Raw genomic sequence first — 19,503 nt, 5'->3', positions numbered from 1 at the left:
CACTCTATTACAAAAATGTATGAAACTTTTCACAGACAGGAGGGTTCCTCTGGAGGGTTCATAGCTATCTCATTCCATGGAAGATGTGGGTGCCGAAAAAATAATATGATATTCAAAAGAACGCATAGCCTGCAACTGCCCGGCTAGCATGGTGTCATACACCCACCCAGCATGCACACTACCTCGTTTGCCAAAAGCGTGTTGAGTGAACCAGGCAGAGGCAGCTGAAACTCATGTTCAGCAGCATGAGTATCTTCGCCCTGAGCAGAGTTAAAACAGAGATGTACACTGTCATCATGTGCAGCAGCCAAAGCATATCTGTCAGCCCAGAAACAGTCAGCACCTTTGGGCTATGCATCTTTACACTTGTGTTGGTGAATATGGATACAGTAAACATTTGATGGGCTTTCTGTGGGACATCGGGATTAATGTGTCTGTAATGCTCTTTAGTGAGTGTATCCCCCTTGGGTTGTGCTTCAGTACTCTGTGCTCCATTGGTGTGATGATTTTCCTTTGTTAATATGTCGTCAGTTACTTTCCCAGTGGACTTGTCTGATTTGCTTCAGCTATCTCCTGTACCAGTAGATCATTATCTGCTATGCTCTCCAGGTTGTCACTTGATTATTTGCTGTCTTCTGTATTTACCAGCCATTTCTGGAGTATTAGTTCCATTGCCATAGGTCATGAACCTTTACCTAACTCCACCTAGCAGTGCTTTGAGTATTCTGGGTCCTGATCTCTTGTTCCAAATATGCTGCCCTCCAGAACCAGTCTCCTGGCCATTGTATGGCCAATGATGTTGGTAAACAGTTTGGTTACAGTGCGGAGTTAAGAGATTTCTCTTACACTTTGCACTTGAATACTATCTTTCAAACATTGACATCAACACATTTTACAGAATATGTGCAGATCACACAACAATTTAAAAGAACAGGAATAGAACTCATGTCTCCTGACTCACAGCCACATGCCCTAATCACTAGATGTGACACTACCTTCTTTGTGATGCTGTTCAGACAGACCCTTTTACAACACTACTATTAGCCCCCTGCCCCCTTTTCTGAGGTACAGTGCTCCTTATACTCCTGCTTTTGTTGCCTGTCGCTTATGCTGGAATAAGCTTTTCAGAAACACAATAGCACGTAATGTGCACTAGTATTTTGGTGCTTCGTTTGGAGGCAATTTTCTTTCAGACCCTGCTTGACTGCTTTTTAATTCACTTTGGGATGATCAGGCTATATATAATTGGTTTTATTTCTATCCCTCACCAAATGCTGTATGGCCAGATGCTTGGTCATACTGAGTAGCACCTTACTTTGCAAATAGTTCCATGGAAATCAGTTGAGTAAGGGTACTGCCCAATGTAAATAAGGGTGGCACAATCTGGCCCTAAATGTGCACATTGTAAACACTTTATTTTTATTTTAGTTATTAATATAAAGCTTTCTTCATATATTTTTGTCTCATTTCTTCTGCTCACCTTAACGAAGTGTGATGTCACATCATTCAAAGAAAAAGAGGGATTTAAGACCAATTTAAGACTTAGGCACATTGCACATCTGGACTGGACTTGGAATTCAGGCTGAATCTGAATCAGGAAAAAAAGTTCCTTAACTGGCCCAGAGCAGGGCAGAGAGAAGTCACGGAGACAAAATACATAGGATTAACTTGCTTCTGATGCTATTTTGCCTTGTATTTCAACATTTCTTGTATATGAAGTGGTGCATAGGTCATTCCCAGAGACATCACTCCTCTCTAGCCAGTTTGCTCTGCAGACTTTATTGATGGCTTGGGGAGAGCTGCACATTGGCAGCTCCCGTCCTGCAGAAGACAGTTGGCTGTGGTCTTCTCTGGCTACACAGCTGTAGAGACTTCTCTCCCTTCCAACGAGCAAGCAGGTACTTCCTTCTCAGTCATGGTCACAGCTTTTCAGATTCCATCTCTTTTATTCTCTTGGCCTATGGCTTCCAGCTCTCTCAAATAAAACACTCTAATCCCACTCCCTGAGGCTACTGGCTTCCCTTGTACTCAGTTGTACTTCCAGAAACTTAGTCATTCACTCTCTCTTCACTTCTTGTCTTGTAATGAATTTGTGTGAAAGTTTCTCCTGTCTGACTTCCTAGACGCACAGAATTAACATGTAAAATGTAAATTTAAATTATTTTTTACTGTATCGTCTTTTGTAAATGGATTTTTGTAGTGCGCCTTTTGCGCTTACATTTTTCTTGCCTTTTTAATGATCTTCTCCTTTGCCAAAGGCTGCCTACAGTGGTATTTTCAGGTAGTATTTTGTGAATCTGACAGTGTTTAGTGCTGAAAAGAAAGGGCAGCAAGTGAACCACTCCCTCCCTCCCTGAAGGCCCCTACCTTAAATCTGTAATGCACTTGTACCGCTGTCCTTAGATTTCTCCACTTGATATTTCAGGTTATTGCCTCTATCCCTCCTAAACTCCTGTGCTAAGCTTTCCTGGAGAAAAGACACTTCTCTTACAGCTGTCGTCTTGCATAATCCTGTGCTTAAATTCTTATTTTTCTTGGCTAGCAACATGGTTTGTTAGCACTTCCCTGTGGCTGCCTGTGACTTTTTCATGCATTCAGAGTATAAATCCTTTAGAAATGAGCTCCCTATTTGGATTAACATCAACCGACCATGTATTTTTTCAATGTAGTGCATCATATGTCTGGATATTTAGGTTATTTTTATTTATTTTTTTTAGTTATGAGAAGTTTGTGGAATAAATTTGTGCTGTGATTATCTAGTGGCAAGTGAGTCCCAAATGCTAGAGCAATAAACAGCATATAATGCTGTCTGACCTAGCTTTCAGCGTACTTTAAATATTTCACTGATATAATATGTTGTGTAGCTGCAGCCAAAACAATTCAGGCTGTCATGGGTCAGATCTCATTAGCTCCCCACTTTCCCCCTCCCCTTCACAACAAGCAGGAGGCTCCTGGGAGCAGCTGCAAGGCAGAGGGCAGGAGCAGCACATGGCAGTGGGGGGAGGGACAGCTGAACTGCCGGCGATTGGTAGCCCGCTGGGCGGCTGCTGCACCGGGAACATAGGAGAGTGGGGAGCTGATGGCGGGGCTGCAGGTCCACCCTGGTTCCAAGCCCCCACAAGCTAGCTGCAATGGGCTGCTCTTCCTGCAAGCAGTGGACAAAGCAGGCGGCTGCCAAACAGCATTTTAAGGGAGCGTTGCACAACTTTAAATGAGCATGTTCTCTAAATGATCAGCAAAATAACAATGAAACAACGTTAACCAGGATGACTTTAAGTGAGGAGTTACTGTATGGAGCTAGAAGCCTAACTTTAGGCACCTGCTTTTTAAAATCTTGGCCCAGGTATCACAGCCAAACTCCAGTTTAGGTGAGTCATTCTGCATATACACCTCTACCTCAATATAACACTGTCCTCAGGAGCCAAAAAAAATCTTACCGCGTTATAGGTGAAACCGCGTTGTATCGAACTTGCTTTGATCTGCCGGAGTGCGCAGCCCCGCCCCCCTGGAGCACTGCTTTACCGCGTTATGTAAGAATTTGTGTTATATTGGGTCGTGTTATATCAGGGTAGAGGTGTATAACAGTGTCTCTCTGTGTCCATCTGTACTATCAAAAAGCTGCAACGTTATGACCCAGTTCCTGAAAGGACTTAAACTCATCCTAAAGTTCATACTTCTTCTGGAAAACACCAGATATAAAATACACCAATGTAATACACCAATATAAAATACACCAAAACGTTTAGTGACATTTAAGGTTGTATTGGGACACATCCCCCCAACTCAAAACCTGAAAGGCATGGAAATAGTCAGTTAAGGGAAAAGTCTTCTGCAATCTTTACCACTTTCACATTGCCCGCAATGCTGTCAACACTCACTCCAATACTCTGCAAAGCTTTCAGTCCAACAGATACCAAAAAGTAATACATGCCTGAGTTCATCAGATTTGCACTCTAACACAAAACCTTAACAGTGACCTCAGATACTTTTCAGATCAATAGACTGGCACATCTGATTGTCTCACATTCCATATTTTTGGGAAGTGATTCTGTCTTAATATTGCTGAGAGGTTGCTGTTGCTCTTAAGCTAGAGTGCAAATTTGATGAAGTTGGGGTATATGCTGCTTTTTGAAGTTTGGTTCAGGTAGAAGTGAAAGCCTTCTGGAGTGATGGTGGGCGGGGTCCTTTTTTAGAACTCTTATTAGCCCAATTTTCATCAGGTCACCATGAAAAATGTATCAAAGTTTATGTTGTGTGTTTCACTTTTATCTCTTGAGATTTCTACTAAATAAAAGTTTAAAGCTCCTGTTAAACTGAAAACTTCTGACTCAATCTTAATGATGGAGTTGCAACCAGCGACTCCATAATAGGTAAAGCTTATTTCATATTACCCTTTATTTTCCTTTGGTAGTACAGAATGAAAGTATTTGAACCATCTCTGGCATATTTTTACAACACCTGGCCAAAATAAAATGGTCTCCTAAGATGTAATGGTAACAGACACATTTCTATAAAGTGTGAATTAAGCAGTTGTAATTGGAAGACACGTTCTCAGTTTGCTGAAGTGTGTCATTACCTCTGATTTACTAGTTGCACCTGATTCTCCTCAGTGTTTAAATTTACAGTATGTCTGACATGATTTTCATCAGAACCTTGCTTTCTACTTCCGCATGCTGATAACTGTTTAAGTATTGTGAGGAGAAAAGATTGTATGTATTAGTTTTTCCATGATTAAGGCAGGTGAGATCTTCATTGTCCTGTCCTCTTCTTTAGCTTGATTTTGATTAGTACAATTCCTTTAGTTGACAGTTGGCTTATATAGCTGGAACTATGCATTTGCTCTCCTGTTTAGTATGTTAAAGTGAATTCCAAGACTCGGGGTATACAGTATATACATTCAACCTGGGGGGTAGATGTATGTGTGCTAGCTTTGATTGTGCTGGCGCACTAAAAGTAGAAGCGTAGCCATGGTGGTGCAGCCGGTGGGACAGGCTAGCTGGCCCCAGTACAGTCCTTACTGTGGTGGCTAGCCCATCCCACCACCCAGGCTGCTGTGGTTACACTTCTACTTTAGTGCGCTAGCTTAAATTAAATTCAGGTGTACCTAAGATTGTTCTCTTTACAAGACTCAATATTCTGTTTTCACAATTAAAAAAGCAATAATTACACAGAAAATGCAGACAGGCTGTGGCTTTCGGGATAATCACAATTCAGTAGTTTGTGGTTCTGTATTTTGGGAATTTATTTTTTTTTGTGCGGCTAATTCCTGATTCCACTGAAGTCCGTTGCAAAACTGTCATTGACCTTAATGTGATCAGACTATAGCCCATAGAGAATGATTCATCAACCTCCTTGTATACTGATTAACCAAATGATTTGTAGAGGAGGGGGAGGTTACTTTCTAAATATTATCTCCAAAACCGGCTGTGCTAATAATGAATATAATAATACTTAGCACTTAGAGGGAATGTTCCCATCCATAGATCTCAAAGCCTTTACCAAAGATGGTAAGCATAATTATTTCTGCTTTACTGACGGTGCAAATGAAATACAGGTAGGATAAAGTGACTTTCACAAGATCACAAAAGACAAGAGTGGAATCTCTTGACTTCCAGACCTGTCCTCTAGCCATTGTACAGCACAGCTATAACATATCCTACACAAAGGCTACAGAATGTATCTGGTTATCTAAAAGTATGAAATTACCAAGCAAATTAATAAGAAATATTAGTTGTAAACTTCCAGAAATTGACACCAATCATTCTTAAATCTTCATGTTTATAAATCTCATCAGACGACGGTACAGTTCTACAATATTCAGCACTTGTGGATGTTTACCCTCTTTCCATTGTTAAACTTTTGGCGTTTTTTTCTTTTGTGCCTTGGTAACTTTGTGGTAGGTCATTGATATCTCTTAGTACAGTGTGAACCCTATTTACTGAACTGAGATTAACTATAACTCTTGACCAAGTTAAACTCCCCAGGGTTGCATCTGTAGAGCGAAGATTTGCAGAAGCAGAGCTTCAGTCCAGGACTGGCAGCTCCTCTGTAGCTCAGTTCTTGTGAAGTTTAGGAATTCCTTGGGAGCTTTAGCTTCTAAATTCTGAAAGGCTTGATCTAGGTGCCAACAAAGTGCCTAAGCGCCATATAGCTCAGCATTTAAGCTCTGCAGGGCTGAAGCTACCTGGCAGCCCTCTCCTTTACTGAGGCCAGGTGTACACCGGAAAGAGTTTGCTGGTATAGCTGTACTGGCAAACCTCCCTAATAGAGAAGGAGAGTGTCTTTTCGGTATAGCTTATACCAGTTCCCCAAATGAAGTAAGCTATAATGGCAACAGGACCTTTTTTGCCAGTTTAACTGCCTCCATACCATTTTGCTGGTGTAAAAATGTCATGAGGAATCACACCCCTCACTGATACTGTGACGTTCCCTAGGATACAATCTGGACTATTGAATGGCTGTGTCCCCTCAATTCTCCAATCTGGAGCGCCTTTTACACTACTTCACTGTGAAAGCAACAACTACTGATCTGTCCACACACAGCCTCCAGCATATAATTCACTCCCAGCTATACTCTGAGTGTTATAGCCAGCCACCCGTGAATTACACTGCAGGAGATGCCAGGAACCTCCCAGTCCCAGACTTCCCCCAGAAATATTAGTCTTATACTGCCTAGCCTGCTCCTGGACAACACAAACTCATATCAAATCTGTCATTTCATTAATAGAAAATGATATGCACAAACCTTGCTATCTCAAGTGGAGTTTCCCAAACACTTCAATCCAAACACGTACTGGCTTACATAAAACAATAAAACAAGTTTATTAACTACTGCAAGATAGATTTTAAGTGATTACAAGTAAAGATGCATAAAAGTCAGGCTTGTTTACAAAAAAATAAAAGGTAAAATGCAACTAATGCCTAACTTAACAAGCTAAGTGAATTCAAAGCAAAGAGTCTCCCTCACTACTTGTAATAGCAGTCCTACTGGAATCCTTCCAACCAGTTCAAAGTAATTTCCTTGTCCTTAAGGTGGTGTTGATGCCGTGAGTAGAGATGGAGGGAGATATATTTCGGGGGCCTCCATTCTCCTTTCTTAGAGCTCTTTTTTTCTTTTGAAAAAAGAAAAAAGGATTGTATCCTAGGGAATCACCTCAAGCTGAGGTTCAGGAGACAGCCAGTCTGTGGAGATGGGAACTTCCAGCTGTTCATTCCCAAGATGTAAATTTCTCGGTCACACTCTTTTCCTGCCAAAGAATTGCTGCTTAACCAGGTTGATCGTCCATTTGATATTATTGACACCTGGTTGAGGCATCAGTTTGCCTTTTGACTCTGAGGAACTCGTTTGTGTCTACTTTTCTAAACTTGATCTCGGCAATGTCTTTCAGTAGAATTTAACAATGTTGCCACACATATTATCAGGACAATAATGCTCATCAAATTGAGTTTTCAAATGATACTTCACAAGGTATACATTCTACAAAATCCATTATAGTTTTGTAAAGAGAGTGAGTATAGGGATACAGACTAGGGTGACCAGATGTCCTGTTTTTATATGGACAGTCCCATTTTTTGGTAGTTTTCTTATATAGGCACCTATTAACCCCCACCCACTGTCCCGTTTTTTAACAGTTGCTATCTGGTCACCCTAATACAGACAGTCTCAGATATTATTAGAGCGGGAAATGTTTTTAGTGTAGACCTGGTCTGAGTTGAATTTGATCATCCACACACAATTTCACACAGTTTTTGGTGTCCCAAAGTGTAAAATTAGGTTTCCAGAGAGAGAATGGGTTAGTTTTCTTACATAAAAGTATGCTAAGGTTTGATTTTTCAGCCCTGTTTGGAAATAACAATAGATTTAATTTCTAGCACCCTAAGAATGAGGAGGGTCACTTAATTGAGGGCCCGGTTCTAATGAGAGCCCTGTTGTCTTTGTCACTAAATCTTTTCACAAGGTTGCTTTTTAAAATTAGGGAGCAATAAAACACTAGAGAGGATTCTCCAAATTTATTGTAAAACCTGCGAAGTCTGAATCACAAAAAATTCCCTAAAACTCCAGCGAAGATAAGCATCTGACTTAAACTGAGGAATTTATCAATTTTATTGCACGTTTCACCACAGGAACATTCACTTGCTAAGGGCTCATTTCAGAATTTCATTAAATATGTCATTGCTGTTACTGTACCAGTCACTGGTATACATATCATACACATTAAATGTCAGAAGAAAACTGATGCTATGAGTGTTAACACCAATAACCCAGTAGCTATTTTTCTATATTAATAAAAAGATTGGGAGCACATTTGTGGGACAAAGTGGTAAAGGATGAGAAAATCAATCAAATGTATTTTAAGAAAGAAGGGAAATAAAAGGGCAAAAAAAGTCCACATGAGAAAATAAAAGAGAAATGGCACATGAATTACACTGCCACTGACTCTGTCTTTAGCTAGAGCTTGAAGCAAAGCCCCTTCTAGTCGATGGTGATCTTTGCACTGACTTCAGTGGACTCTGGATCAGGCCCCTAGTGTTCAAAATTTAACAGTATCCTGAAGGCCAAATTTTCAGAAGTATGGCCCTCACATTCTGATGTCTCCCACCCTTTCCTCCCATATGCACACATCAAAATATTTTGTATTTGCTGATTGTACCCGCAGAATCCAAATTTGTGCACATTAACAGGCATTTGCTCATACAGAATGGATAACACATAAATATCCATTTGCATACATAATGGGTGCCACAATTTGTAGGCATAAATTAGGATTTTTCAGGGGCCAAGTGATGCAGCGGATGTTTTGGAAACAATTTAGAAGCCCATTTTTGAAAATTTGGCACTTAGATAGTGATACAAAATATCTGGTAAAATATATTCATAATGAACAATAATTGCCTACTACTAGATTGATGAGTTACCATGAGCCCTGTATAAGGGGCATTATGCAGATGCCTTGCAGGAGACCATGGCCTGAATTGTAACCCAGGCCTTGTCTTGACTAGATAGCTTGTAGTAGATATGCCTGTCCTAAAATTACTTTTTCTAGTCCGGATGATGTCCCAGACAGTCACAGTTCAGTGTCCCAGAGGGTCAGCAAGCTGTGTCCGCCCGTGACATGGCAGTTTACTTCACTAGCCAGTGAATTTAGAGGGATGCAGCCACACCTCTGCTCACTCATTGGTCTCCCACACACCGTCCACCTGTACCAGATGAGATATAGCAGCTCTGCAGAGGCTGCTCTCTCCTCTGCAAGGGTGCTCAATAATGGTCACAAGTTGACCCATAATACGGTAGGTGAATGAAGTACAAACAGATACAAATAAGTATCCACCACCATCCCAAAAAACAGACTCTGTTTCTCCTCACCACTGTTCAATATTTGATTTCTGTGTAAAAATACACACACAAGGTGAAATTTTGTCATGGAAAGTCAAATAACTGCTGAAGAAGAGGTTACTCACCTTAAGCAATTTTCATAAAGTTGTGCAGCAAAGCAGATTTCATGGCACAGAGTATGATTTAAGATTGTCCCTGTGATAAGGACAAACCTGAGGATATGTCCCGCTGTCCTATATATTAAGATGCCTATTGCATGAGGAACTCAGAGCAAAATGGCTTATGGTTATTGATAGGAAATAAAATGTATTTATGTGAAGATCTGGTATATTAGTTATTTCAGGTAAATAAGAAATTTGAGTTTTATGCTTTGCGCTCATTTGTAGAACTGAAAACAAAATATGAAATGGCAAAAATGCACTATTAAAATTAACTGGAGAAGGGTTTTTAATTTGAAATCGGTGATTGATATAGTTTTGTGTATGAAGTTTGGAATGTAAATTTTATTTATATTGCTTTGTGAAAACAAAAGGTAAAAGGTATCGTAAATGCTTCTTTTTCGGACATCTTCCTTACCTAGTTTTTTAATTAAATTTTAACTCAGAATGCTCTGAATGGTAGGGTTCTATATGCTAAATGAATGTAAGTATAAGGGAAAGAGCACAGTTACAGAATATTGTTTGGGATCTTGCACAGTATAGAAGCTCTCGGGGAAAATGTAGATCACATTTTGTACTTATACTATTACATGGTATAAAAATAATATATATGACTTTGTCTGCCGGGTTATTCTCACCTGTTTATGCACATACTTGGCCAATGGAGCTATCGGGATTTTCGCCAGCTTGAGACTGTGGTATACTACATCAGTGATTATTGTTAATGAGATCTATTTACACATATTGTGAGGCAAGGACCCTGACGTTTGAAATCTATTTTGTTTTTGTTGCTAAGGGAAAATGAGAGAGCCTGGATTGCTCAGGGCATTGGCAGTGGGATAGGAAGGCTTTTAGCTCTAGGTCATCAGTTAAAGCCCAGTTCAAGACAGTGGTGACCAAAACCCATTACCATCTGCTGGCTGTGAAGTGACCTGTGTGAAATGAGTTGGTAGTCTCAGTCCAGTTCCTCCTGGATGTGTCAACACCACTGACATCACCATTAAACTTGGCATTGAGTATCTTGGCTTGAATCAGTGGGGGGAGACACCACTGCTCTTTCACTGTTAGATTTGGTTCATCTGGGTCCAGATTGGGTCATATTGGTAACTCAGTATGGGCAAGATTGCACTTCTGTCCACATTACCCTGTTATGTGACTAAATAGAGGACGTCAGTCTTCAGAACATCTAGAACCTTTCACAAGCACATATAAATTCACAAGAGTAGAAGGAAGAAGTATGTATGTATGTACATATATTTATGTTTAGAGTAAGAGATAAATCCTTAGTTTTGTAGCTTTTCACCAAAAAATTAGGCCAGAAAAGTTGAGAGATGGGGGATGCGAAAAGGAAATGGGTGCCCTAATATTGCTGACTTCTTTGGTTTTTGTCAGGTTTTGTTTGCCTTATCCAATTTACGCTTTTCATTGGTGTTATTTGCTGTCAACAGTGTTCTGTATTTTATGAGAAAGAAAGAAAACTCAGTTGGAGCAGATAATGCTTTGATGTATGCAAAATACTGTATTGCTGTCACCTACAAGCACTTTATCCTAATTCACATAAAGTTTCCTGTGTTTTGAAAAAATGCTAAAAATCTGTTTAAAATCTAAATATGTGAGTCCACAGGAAAAGATTCCAAACTCGGATATGCCCAAGAGGGCGTTGTAAGACATTTTGCTGTCGTTAACTTCAATGTTCAATCTTTCATTCGGGGGGGCAGGGATAGCTCAGTGGTTTGAGCATTGGCCTGCTAAACCCAGGGTTGTGAGTTCAATCCTTGAGGGGGCCACTTAGGGATCTGAGACAAAATCAGTACTTGGCCCTGCTAGTGAAGGCAGGGGGCTGGACTCAATGATCTTTCAAGGTCCCTTCCAGTTCTAGGAGATAGGATATCTTTATTAATTATTATTCATAGTGAATTTCTCTGATGAGATGTATTAATGACAAAACTTACCTGTAGGGTTTAGTTCTATTGTCTGGACCATAGCTGCCCACTGCCTAAAATCTCACTCATTTATTGTTTTAGTGCACATTTGCACAATGAGTGATTTTTACGTGACTAGTTGTAGAATATACTTGTTGAGTTAGTGGAATTGTGGGGAACCAAGTGGTGTATATTTAGCTATCCAATCTAGCTAGGCTCGGTCAGAATTCCTCGAGGGGGTGCACTCGCATGTGGCAGTTGCATCATCTTTGGCTGCATGCCTGGCCAACTATGCCATGGTGATTGGGGATTACCTGTCTCTTTACCTTTTCAGGCATCTAATGTGGTTGGGATGCTAAGAAGAAACAGGGCCTGTACTCTCCCTCTACATTATGGCTAGCTCTTCCATGGAGCTCAGGGAAAGGGTTGATGCTTCATGACCCCTCAGCCCCCCATTTGTATTCTTACAGAGGTACCAGACAGACACAAACTGTCTTAAATCTGTTCTTAATACTTAAGCTGTTTCGAGCTACTGTGTAAGATGTAGTACTACTTTCTTTGAGTCTAAATGTCATATTCAACTTGCTATCTACTTGAAGCTAACTATTGGTGGATTAATTTTGCTTTTTATATGATTATTATTTATGTAAGGGCATGCAGTGTTGAAAAATAAGTAATCCTCTTGGATTACTTGTTAGAAGATACACCAAAGTGTTCTAATAATCAAGATAAGCGGTTAATTTCATTAGGTTTCCTATGAGCATGATAGAAATATCTACAGCAGAGATCTGTAATTACTGTGCATAGCATTATATATCTCTAATGGTATATAAACAACTTTAGTTTTCCCAAACCCATAGTGTTATCATTGTAGATTTCTGTTCAGGTTTATGCTATCTCTTTGCCTGAGGCAGGTCGTTAACCGGGGCTGACTTTCCAGTGACAGCATTTTCAAATGGAAGTTTTCTGTGGGGATTTTACTCACTTTATGGGTATACAGCGGGCTTCGACTTTGGGAACAACAAAGGCAGGAGTGGGAACATTCTTCCTTGGAAATATTTTTGTAAAATAAGTATAATTTCTTGGAAGTAATTTTTCAAGCATATATGAAAGCAAGAGTGCTTCCCTAGCCAATGGCCAAGGGGAGAATATGCCATTTTTGTCTTTTCTTCGCAAACTATCCTTCTGCAAATATGAACTGAGAAAATACTGTGCTTGTAAAATAATCCTCTTGTGGATTTTGGGAAAGGTCATGAAAGGTTTTGAAATTCTAGGAGACTTTTACTGACAACAAACAGCTTAGTAATAAATTATTAGTTTGTCGATTTTGGTTGTGGCTGGCTGGATAGGCAGGAGGGAAATGTGAGGTGTTCTTTGTGCTTAGTAATACAACGAGGAAGAAGTAAAAAAGCAAAATGTAAGCCACTGCAAACACTTGATTCTCAGATTTATACCAATAAATCTGAGTAATAAGAAAAATACGCTAATCGTCTACAGTATCTTGCATGTGACAGTTTACTATTGTTAGTTAATCCTCAGAATATTTCTGTGAGATAAGTATTATCCCCATTTTACAGAAGGAAAAAATGAGGCAAGCCTCTAGCACAGGTGAGAATGTAATCCAGATCTCCTGACTCCAGGGCTACTAGGCCACATTTCTTCCCCATTATAGGTTAGTATATTATTTAGATACAAGAGATCTAAGACCTGAAAATACAACCTCAAAGGCTTTCATAAAGAAATTAACATGTCTATAAGGACAAAGTATTATTATAATAATTATTATTGCTCTTGAATGGTTACTGTTTCTTGAAATGTATGTTTAATACTCCAGGGAATGACTTCAACTTAGGAAATCAGTAAATCATATCTTTCATTATCTCTGTTCCCAGTAAGCCACCCATGCTCCCATTGGGTATGTCTACTCTGCTGTTAGGCAGCCCTGGCTGGCCTGTGCCAGTGGACTTGGGCTCTCAGGGCTCAGACTGCAGGGCAGTTTAATAGCAGCATAGATTTCTGGGCTCGGGCTGGAGCGTGGATTCTAGGACCCTCCGAGGTGGGAGGGTCCTAGAGCTCGGGCTGTGGCCTGAGCCCAGAAGTCTAAACTGCAGTTAAACAGCCCCTAGCCCAAACCCCATGAGCCTGAGTCAGCTGGCACAGGCCAATCATGGGGATTTTAATTGCAGTATAGACACACCCTTTGTCTGCTGCTAGCTCTTTCACCAACTTCAACTTTTGTCAATATTGTATAGTAAATCAGGAATAGATTAAACCAGTCAGGTAAAATAGTGACCACCATCCCATATATATGATCTCTGTACCTACCCTGAAAATCCACTTTTTGAGAGGATATTTTTTTTTATTTTTCTGCACTTCTGGGTTCCAGCTAAAAGTGTAATTGCCAAAATAAGACATGCTTTCAACAAGTAGTGACTCTGAATTCTCTTATCTCAGATCTTTTGTTTTCTTTTTAATTTCTTTTTCTTTTTCAGGGTCTTCACATTCCATCTTGGGTTGTCATCTTGTCTTGTAATTCTCCCCTTCTGTCTCTCAATTCCACTGACCTCACTGAGCCAATGATTCAGCACGGTGTTAATTGCCCCATGCTGCTGGAGGAGGTGTCTTTTGAATGAATTGCCAAACTAAGCCATTTGTCGCAAAACACTTGCAATAATTAAAAATATCATGGCAGTTTCTTGCGAGAGTAGCAGTGCTAATCCTGGTCAGTCTGATTTGTCTTCTGTTCTGCTTCTTTGAAATTCCCTCTGTAGATTTATTTCACTTTCTATAGACACTGATATAGGTTTTCGGGCTACAACTAAGCACTAGAAAGTTTTGCTAATACACATTATGAATCATGCCAAGGTGAGGCCTTAAGGGAATTTCTCCAAAATGCTCTTTTAAAAAAAAAATAACATCGCTCTTTGGCGAAATTTTAAAAGGACGAAGGAAACACAACCAAAGTAGGATACTGACAGGGTCTTAAGCATTTTTCCTTTTCTCACAGGTTAATGTGTTTGAAATAAAAGACTTTTGTTAACCTGACAGAAGATCAATGCTGACTCATTCTCACTAGGGCTGTAGCTAACTCTTCTATAGACTTGTCTACACTAGGGAAGTTTAAAAAAAAAAATTCCCACCATTGCAGCTGTCCCACAGTTATCAATTTTGGAAATTCTTGCATGGACAAGGATCCCTTAGTTGCACTGGTGTTAGTAATGCTGGGTTCTCTTGTATAGGGCAGTTTCCCATGGCCAGAACCATTGTTAACACCATGCCAATTAAATTTCTCAGAGCATATCTAATTGACATCAGTGTTAAAAAAGGCTGCAGCTATGGAACCTTGTCTACATTAAAACCCCTGTTGTTGTAAACACCTGGGAAGAGCTCTGAAGGGGTTAAGGTTTTGTATGTTTTGGCAAACCCAAGTTTTTCCCTTCAGATGGGATATTGTTTTTACTGTAAATGGTGAGAGGGGAATCTAAATAGATGGTCAGTTCTTTAGGGCAGGGTTGATTTTATTATGCGTGTGTGTATAGTGCCTAGCACAATGGGGACCCCTGTGTTTCTGGTGCTACTGAAATACAGATCAATAATTACACCAACTTTCCTCTGTAGGTGAGATTTAGGGGAAAATGTTGTTTTTAAAAGAAAATATGTTTTAAGAATAGAATGGGCTAATTGCCTCCGGAGGTGGTCAGAGGGTTACCACTATAAAAGCTTCTCCTTAATCTGCCACAATGGGCTGAGCTGTGTGTGGTGCTTTTCTTAGTTGAGATAGGAGTCGCACAAGCTAGGCTGCTGCATAGTTTCCTTTGAGTTCAAGAAGAAGAGTTTATAGTGGCCAGGACGGAGCCTAACATTCAGAATATCTAAGGGTCTGAAAAGTAGAGAGTAGCTAAAGTGAATTCTGCAGCAGAGCAAGGGACCAGCATAAACTAAAGAGCATAAACATAAGTCTGAATTTATCGGCTGAAGCAGATACATTTTATGTATGAATTTTCTGTTTTAAAAAAGTGATAAGGAAAGAGCAAAATATCCCTATGATACTCCTTTGAAAAATTATGTAAATCCCATATCACTTAGCTATCGAATGTGTTTGGAAACATTATATACCCAATAGATAATGTGCAAAGACATATTTATGCTCTTTTAAGAACATTTATTCTAGCGGAGCCCTTGCAATCTGTCACTCAGACAGTTTGAATTATCCTGAAGTACAGTGTCAACCTGGACTTTGGGAGAGTCTGTTTATAAGGCATAACCCTTTTCCCACTAGAGGGTACCTTTCAGCTACGAGTGTCCATTAAGAGAAGTTCATAAAGACTAACTTGACTTTTGTATTAGCAACAATAAAGACAAACACTAGCAAGAAGCATTTCAATTTCTGCTTTGTAATTACACCCATTTTCTTGCACCCATAGCTATGCTTTCTGGAAGCATCACTGCACTGTGATTCCTTCCCATAAAGAAAGAGTTAACAAATTAACTTCAGTTAACATTAAATCATCATCCTCTTAAAACATGCAAGAGGCAGGCAAAGCGTCACCATATTTCATCTGGGATGATGCGTCAGTGGCTCTTCTTTCTTCCCCTCCCTCCAATTCCTGCCACATATGCAGAGGGAGGAGCTGGCTGAGCTATATGAGAAGTGGGAGGCTGGCAGCCTTAAACTGGTGCTTTGCTGGAGCGGACTGCAGCATCACACATACGGATGGGAGGGAAGAGATGGAAGGGAGGGGAGAGTAAGTTGCAGGCCCTTCAGCCCTGTTGGCAGCTTGGGTAATGAGAGTAACACATGGCCCATATTTCTGGAAGGTGCTTTGGGAACCGTTGGTCTGGAATGTGCCTTAGAAGTACAGAATATTATTATTTTATGCCAAGCTTTAGCACAGCATACATTTGTGCGTGTGAATGGTTGTAATGGAACTGCTGTTAGACCTTTAAAGACTATGCCGTCAATGTGCCTCACTGTAACCACTTATTTTGTATTTATATTTACCACACTTGGTGGGCAGTGATGGTGAGGCTTATCACATCCGAGATGCTGCAGTGATAATCTTCTTCCTGTGATTATTATGGTAGTAGCCCTGTGTAGTCTGCCCAGATAGGTTTTTTTTTTTTTCTTCTTCAGTCTGAATAAACAAACTACTCCTGCCATGAATATGTCATTATGTCCTGGAATTGAAGCAGTCCATATTAGGCTCTTACATTTGAATCCCTGCTGTGTTCAGCCATTGTGGCATCCTTAATATTAGTTTTAACTCAGTTTTCAAATGTCAGATCAGCAAACTGAAAAGCAGATCTTTTTCTCTCTTGTATTTTTTTTTTCTGGTAGAGCATGATGAATGTGGCAGCGGACAGCACAACTGTGATGAAAATGCAATCTGTACTAACACTGTCAGGGGACATAGCTGCACCTGCAAACCTGGATATGTGGGGAATGGGACCATCTGTCGAGGTAGGTCTGTTACTCTAGGAACTTGAGAAAAGCCACAGACTCTATTAATATTTTTTGACAGTCACCTAAGTTCTGGTAGCGCATGATGCTGGGCTCTGTCAAAGATTCATTGTCTGAATTATCACCTGGCAATGGTAGTATGCATAGAGATAATTGATTTGTGAATAACGTCCTATCACAGGACAGTATTTTTGAATTGTTTTTAAAAAACCCTTTAAGTATATTGCCAATTAAAGTTGTAATTTAAGTCTGTTTCATGCAGCTTTTAAACTGTGTTTTGTGTCTTAAACTGAGTTAGTGTCAGATATGCCATAAATTACCACCTTCATGTTTTAAACTAGGTTCATGTAGCCTTTAAACTGGTATAATCTTGTAGCATCATGTAGCAATGCCATGGGCTATTAAAGTTACAGAAGTGATTGATGGGGATGTTTTTGTCCATGATGTGTTTTAATTTACAGCACACCTATAAAGTGAAGATCTGCATTTGGTAGATTTCACTGTAGCTTAGACCATGAGTATCTGGAATCAGTCCATCTTGCTGTAAAATGGCAGTTTTTGTTGGTCTTTTTTTAAGAAAGAAAGATTAAGCTGTTTCATAAAGATAGAAGAGGAAATATACACCATGGCTCACTAATGACTGCAACTTGGAAATGTCATTGTATTGTGCCTGCAATGCCTGTTGTTGTTATGTGTTTTAGGAATGTCTCACGGTTGTCTCATAAAATGCTATTAATTGCTCCATCATTGATTCCACAATTCCTGGCTTCCAAAACATTATTGCCATAATGGCTAATTTGTTGGAAACTACTGCTGATGTAAAATAATAGTGCATCCAGAAAACATTCATATGCACTTAGATTTGGGGAGAAATATTAGCTTTCTTTCAGTGTTATGAATTGGTAGAATTGTCTTGAAGTGATGGATGGTGAACCACCACTTCCAGTTTAAATTCTTCACCAAGGTTTCCACAGTCTATCAGGTGTCAAAGTAGCATGTGTCATGTGATAATCTCTCCATCTGACTAACTCTCTGGAATGTACAACAATCTCAAGATATTTAGAAAAATAAAATGGTTTCTAAATGAACATAGCAGGGACTGCAAAAATGAGAATGTAATGAAGACAATAGTCCAGAGTCATCCTATAGAAGTCAAAGAAGTCACACCAAGAATCAGTTTTGCCCAGTATTTTCCCAATTCTTGCTTGCATGGATTGTAAGTTACAACATTTCCAAATAAAGTTTCAAGCAGGGGTGAATGAATATACTCTCTAAGTTTGACAATGGCTTTCCCCCCTGTAGACTATAGGGTGTGGGACAACTCTTGACTCCGCTGTGTGCAACAAGGACATTTTTTATTGACTCAAACAGGACATTTTTTTGGTTTTACTTTGCTGGATTTGTACACCCAGAGTTTTACTTTGAGTTTCAGGTTGAAAGGGCTGAAAAAACTTGAAGCAAAACTCATCCAGCCACCATTTAGTTTAACCTGGTAGTTTAATAGGAAAATATTCAGGGTTCTTTTTTTTTTTTTTTTTTTTAAACTCTTTTAATGAACTTGTGCTGAGATTCAAGCTTGAAATGAAATCCCAAAGCAGATGAATTTCCATTTCATTTTCAAATATTCTCCCAGCTTTGCTCTCAAAATCCCTAGAATTACACAACTGAATGAAGATATAACTGCCTTTTAAAAAAGTGGCTAACATGGAAATGCAAAAAACAGAGCTGTGGAATTTTGTGGTTGTTTACATCCCAACTGGGAAATATATCTACAGAACCCATGTTGAAAATTTTTGGAGCTTGAAAAAGTGAGTGATATTCTCTAATATTCCAGATGGGAAGAAGCCCCTTAATGGGAAGCTATGGAGAAATTCTTCTCTCACTACAGAAGGAGCTATGGATAATTTAGATGGTACTCAAGTGGTAAGAGACTTGGTAATCAGTAAACACAGAGGCTGTAAAATAATGGGCCAGATTGCTTAGTAGTAAAATTGCATAACACCTGTCAAGTCAAAGGAGCAATGCTGAGGATAACACCAGCTGAGGATCTGGCCCATATCATAATTTACTTAAATGGTCTAGAATTGTTTCATAAACTTTTACAAATGGTGTATATCTACACAACAATCATTTCAGCCACTAATGACCTGATCCACCTCTGGGGTGGATCAAGGCAGCTTATTATCACACAGCAACACCACATGCCAACAGGGAAAGGATGATTTTGTAGCCAAAACACAGGCATAGGAGTCTATTCCTGGTTCTGCCACATACTTCCCTCGTGGCCTTGGGCAAGTCATATGAGCATTCTGTACCTTATTTTCTGTATAAGTAAAATGTGGATGATGAAAACCATGTTGTGAGGCATAATCAACAAACTCAGCAATCCTTGGAAGGCTCTATAGAAATGTAGAATATTATTCTTAATCTTTTAGGAGAGCAAGTATAGGGGAATAATGCAGCCAAATGAAACGACATGGAGAGCTTTGGAGTAGGCATAATGAAAGTAGCCTGATAGGAGTTTGTCCAAGACACCTGAACTAACACTCTGTGTAGGGAAGGGGCGGGAGGAGGCTGAGAGAGAGAGAAATAGTCAGGTAAAGAGGAAAGCAGAGAGAATCTGGGAAG

General features: G+C 39.7%; 1 protein-coding gene across 3 annotated transcripts in view; it reads left to right on the top strand.

Annotated features, from left to right (window-relative positions):
* Window positions 1-19,503, top strand: part of NELL1 (neural EGFL like 1) — a 425,045-nt gene that overhangs the window by 207,096 nt on the left and 198,446 nt on the right. For all 3 annotated transcript variants that reach the window (XM_054027068.1, XM_054027069.1, XM_054027067.1), the window contains one exon: window positions 16,753-16,875. In XM_054027068.1, coding sequence (XP_053883043.1) covers window positions 16,753-16,875 — 123 coding nt within the window. The remainder of the gene's footprint in view (window positions 1-16,752; window positions 16,876-19,503) is intronic.

This window comes from Malaclemys terrapin, chromosome 4, assembly GCF_027887155.1.
Source record: "Malaclemys terrapin pileata isolate rMalTer1 chromosome 4, rMalTer1.hap1, whole genome shotgun sequence".
NCBI lineage: Eukaryota > Metazoa > Chordata > Testudines > Emydidae > Malaclemys > Malaclemys terrapin.
Note: the sequence above shows the minus strand (reverse complement) of the source record. Positions and strands in the feature narration are given on the sequence as shown.